General features: G+C 49.2%; 1 protein-coding gene across 1 annotated transcript in view; it reads left to right on the forward strand.

Moving 5' to 3' along the window:
- Window positions 1-2,315, forward strand: part of ARL2 (ADP ribosylation factor like GTPase 2) — an 8,610-nt gene extending 6,295 nt beyond the window's left edge. The window contains exons 4-5 of the mRNA XM_003798630.2: window positions 920-1,000; window positions 1,836-2,315. Of these exons, the coding sequence (XP_003798678.1) occupies window positions 920-1,000; window positions 1,836-1,970 (216 nt within the window). The 3' untranslated portion in view covers window positions 1,971-2,315. The remainder of the gene's footprint in view (window positions 1-919; window positions 1,001-1,835) is intronic.
- The last annotated feature ends 2,314 nt before the right edge of the window (window positions 2,316-4,629 follow it).

A 4,629-nucleotide genomic window follows, 5' to 3' on the forward strand; every position in this document is an offset into this window, starting at 1 on the left:
CACTGAGCTTTTTTTTGCAGTTTTTGGCCAGGGCTGGGTTTGAACCCGCCACCTCCAGTATATGGAGCCGGTGCCCTCCTTTGAGCCACAGGCGCCGCCCAAATTTTTCTGTTTTTAGTAGAATTGGGGTCTCACTGTATTGCCCAAGCTGGTCTTGAATTCCTGATCACAGGAGCCACTGTGCCTGGCCACTGCCTTTCATTTAATTGAAAGCCAGGACACTTTTGAGAATGAAAGAGGGAGTTGTCAGTAATCATGTAGGGACATTAGGTATAAATGGGACTGTCCTCAGCACACAGGTACTTGTGGTCACCAGCTATAACAAACAGTAACCCTTCCTTGGGGTGTCAAGCAGGTTGAATGAGATCATGGCTGTCAAGTGCTGACATTTGGGAGATTGAGGCCCCGCGGGTCTGATCCACCTACCTAGATGGAGAGACTCCCAGCCACAAACATGTCTATGGCAACAGCTAGACTCAGAAGCAGAGAGTGAGATCTATTGAGTGGAAAGGTTAAAGGGCTATGTGAACTTGGAAAAGCAAAAGATCATTTCCAGTAGACCCTCATGGGCCCCTAGGATGCTCACATTCTCTGTGCATGTCATGTCATCAGATCAGAGAGGTTTAGAGCCACAAGGGGTTCAAGGATCATCTTATTCAATATTCTCTCCTTGTTTATGGAAAAGGAAACTGAGACATGGGGGAGAGAGTTCAGCCCAGCCCAAGATCCTTCAGCCCCCTGGGGGCTGGCCTCCATGGCTGTGTCTATACTGCCTTACCCACCAGGGCCTCTCCTAACACCACCAGGCCTTGCCCTGATCTTCCAGAGTGATCTTTGACCCTGGGTGTTCTGGGCCATTACAGGAGGGGTCAGGTGGTCCTCTGAGCCCCCTCCTACCCCTGTATCTTCTCCCCCTTAGCGCTTGGCTGGAGCAACCCTTCTCATCTTTGCCAACAAGCAGGACCTGCCTGGAGCATTGTCCTCTAATGCCATCCGAGAGGTGAGTCCAGGCCCTAGGGTAGGCTTATTGAGGAAAAGGGGCACCCATTTATTTATTAATTTATTTCAGTATTTATTAACCCCTGCTGTGTGGCAGGACCTGTGCGGAGCCTGGAAATTCAATGGTTAATAAGGTGTAGTGGTGGCCTACAGTCTGGGGGAAAGCAGACCTGCAGATAAGTTATTCCATAGGGTAACAATAGCTAGCACATAGTGTTGGTGTATGAACTCATTTCATTCTCACCACAACCTCATAAAGTAAGAACAATTATTATCATTTTACAGATGGCAAAGCAGGCTCAGAGGGGTTATGTAACTACCCAAGGTCACACAGCCAGTAAGTAGACAAGAAAGCTGTCTAAACCCAGACCTGTATCTTAAATGTTATTCTAGTGCTCAAGCACCGTAGCAAGAAAGAACAGGGTTAGAATCTTGATTCTGTCATTTATTAGCTATGTGACCTCAGGTAGGTTGCTTTGCCTTTCTGAGCTTTCGTTTCCTCCTTGATAAAATGGCCAACACAATCCCTGGCTCATGAGACCTTGGGAGGAATAGATAAGAGGTCATGTAGGTTCCTAGTTCAATGCCTGGATCCTGGTAGATGCTCAGGAGCCCTTATTTCTATTATATTACTAAGGGGTGGTACTGGGGAGACATTGTTCAGAGAGCCCAGGTGTCCTGGGGGGCTGAAAAACCCTTGCCAGGGGTCAGGGGAGGCTTCTTAGATGGAGTGACCCTTGAGCAGGGCCTCAAGGGAGGTTCCAGGAAAAGGAAGGAGCTGAGGGCAGGCAGTGTCTGTGGTCACTAGCCACCACCAGCACCTTCTGTCCTCCCAGGCCCTGGAACTGGACTCCATCCGTAGCCACCACTGGTGCATCCAGGGTTGCAGTGCTGTGACCGGGGAGAACCTGCTGCTTGGCATCGATTGGCTCCTCGATGACATTTCCAGCCGCGTATTCACAGCTGACTGAGCTACTCTCGATGCTGCCCCCTAGCCATCCAGGTCCCCACCCCTGCTCTCACCAGACACTATCCATGGGGGGATGGGAGCCAGCTGGACTAACACTCCCCTCCCCTCCTACAACCTGTAACCTGCTGCTGCTAAGGCTGCCCACTGCTGCTCGGTGGCCAGCTGGCTCCCATGGTTGGAGGGCTGTATTCTGGCTGTCACCCTGGCTCCTGATCTGGCTTGCAACTGCCCTAACAAGAAGAAAGAACTGGGGCTAGGAGGGCCTGCCTTGGCAGTTACTGGGACTGTGGGCTTCATCCTTTGCTCAGCTGTGAGAATAAACCACTCTGTCCTGGTTCCTGGTTGAGTCATTTGTTTTTTTGTTTGTTTGTTTTTGTTTTTGTTTTGTTTGAGATGGGGTCTCACTTTGTCACCCTTGGTAGAGTGCCGTGGTGTCATAGCTCACAGCAACCTCAAACTCTTGGGCTCAACCAATTCTCTTGACTCAGCCCCTGGAGTAGTTGGAACTACAGGCACCCAAGAGTCATTTGTTGATTTAACAGCATTAGAGAAAACCTGGGAACCCACAGTCCATCAGGGACAGAATAGGGGAGATCATTGTTGAGGGTTAGTTAAGTGCTCTTGTGTCAAAGGATGTACAAAAGTTACAGGAGCACAAGATAGGACTGTATGGAAGTGTCCAGGCGGGCTTCTTAAAGGAGGTGACATTAAAGCTGGGTGTCAAGGATGAATAGAAGTTTCCAGATAGAAGAAAAGAAGAACAGTTCACCAGGGCAACTGCAACACTCATAGGTATGAATTTGACAGAGGGATGCAGCAAAAGCTCACAGCTTGCTGAGTGGAACATGGGCTGAAATTCAGCTCCTAACTTGCTATTGCATCCAAGATACCTCACGCAGTAGACAACCTACACAGCTGTACAGGGCAGCATGGGTTCAGCCAGAGGGAATCACACGGCAGAGGTATGAAGGGCAAAGGTAGAGGGTGTGTGGGGATGGGCAGGGTGGCTCCATCAGGCAGGGGTAGCTGAGGCCTTCCCTTAGCTACAGGGCACTCTGAAGCAGGACCAGCCTGGGAAAGAATGGGAATAAGTGGGGCCGCAGGGCATCAATCCAAGCTGGTCAGCTGCTTACCTTGCAGGGTTCTGGGCTAACACTGCACTTACAATGCAGTTACAGACCGCCCTCTGCTCTGCAGACTGCTAGTATTCCCTTTCACATGGGAAGCTGAGCCTTCAGGAGATTGACTTGCTCAGAATCTCCTAGCTAGGAAGTGGGGGAGCTGGGATTTAACCCAGCATATTTGGCTACTACACCCTGCTGCCTCCTGTAGTAACTCATGCCTAATCAACTTTAGTTTTTGTGTCTCTGCTCAGAATTCAATGCCTGGGTGAGATAGCCTGCCTGGCCCAGCTTGGGGCCCATGCTGGTCTTGGTGAGAACTTACTGGCCCCACATCCCACCAGACTGTGTCCAATGGGGGCAGGGTAGTTATCCCAAGGGAAAGTTGGTGAGGAAGAGACACTGGGATTTACTCTAAAACTGGCACTAGGATCCCTTCCTGGAGGAGTGGAGACCTATGCAAAATCTGGGTTTCATTAGGGTAGAAGGGAAATTAATGTTAGGTGGACATTCTTCGAAAAATAATAAAACACAAGCTCACAACCTTCGAACATAAACAAACTTCCCTTCAGTGTACAAAGTTAGAAGTCCCTGCCCTGAACTCCCCACAAGACAGATGCCAAGGTCTTCACACCCTAAAGCCTGTGGTGAGTGAACACACCTGGCCCTGGAGCCGAATCCTGCCACTCATCAGTCGATGTGACCAAGTTGCCTGTGCCTCAGTAAGCACCAGATGGGTTGGTGTCTTATATGTCATAAGAGTCAACTATTTTTTTTTTTTGAGACAGAGTCTCACTTTGTCACCCTCTATAGAGTGCTATGGCATCATAGCTCACAGCAACCTCAAACTTTTATATATAAAGCGGGGTGTGAAGGATATATATATATATATATATTTTTTTTTTTTTTTGTAGAGACAGAGTCTCACTTTATTGCCCTTAGTAGAGTGCCTTGGCATCACAGCTCACAGCAAACTCCAACTTCTAGGCTTAAGCAATTCTCTTGCCTCAGCCTCCTGAGTAGCTGGGACTATAGTCGCCCGCAGCAATGCCCAGCTATTTTTTGGTTGCAGTTTGCTGGGGCTGGGCTTGAACCCACCACCCTTCATATATGGGGCCAGCGCCCTACTCACTGAGCCACAGGTGCCGCCCTATATTTTTTTGTTTAGCAGGCCTGGGCCAGGTTCCAACCTACCAGCCCTGGTGCATGTGGCTGGTGCCCTAACCACTGAGCTATGGGTGCTCAGCCAACAACTATCATTTTATTATTTGTAACAGTGAGAGCTTAAGCAAATTCAAACAATGTGCATGAGTGATCCACTGTCACAGGTTGAGTCACTCCAGTGTTCAAGCCCTTATGGCCCTTAGAAAGCAACACCCTGATTGAAAGGTGAATCATTCATAGGTAGAGACAAATAAGAAAATAATAAGGGCTCGGTGCCTGTGGCTCAAGTGGTTAAGGTGCTAGCCACATACACCTAAGGTGGCAGGTTCAAATCCAACCTGGGCCCGCCAAACAACCAAACAACAATGATAGCTG

The sequence above is a fragment of the Otolemur garnettii genome, unplaced genomic scaffold (assembly GCF_000181295.1).
Source record: "Otolemur garnettii isolate 467f Iridium unplaced genomic scaffold, OtoGar3 scaffold00140, whole genome shotgun sequence".
Classification (NCBI taxonomy): Eukaryota; Metazoa; Chordata; class Mammalia; order Primates; family Galagidae; genus Otolemur; species Otolemur garnettii.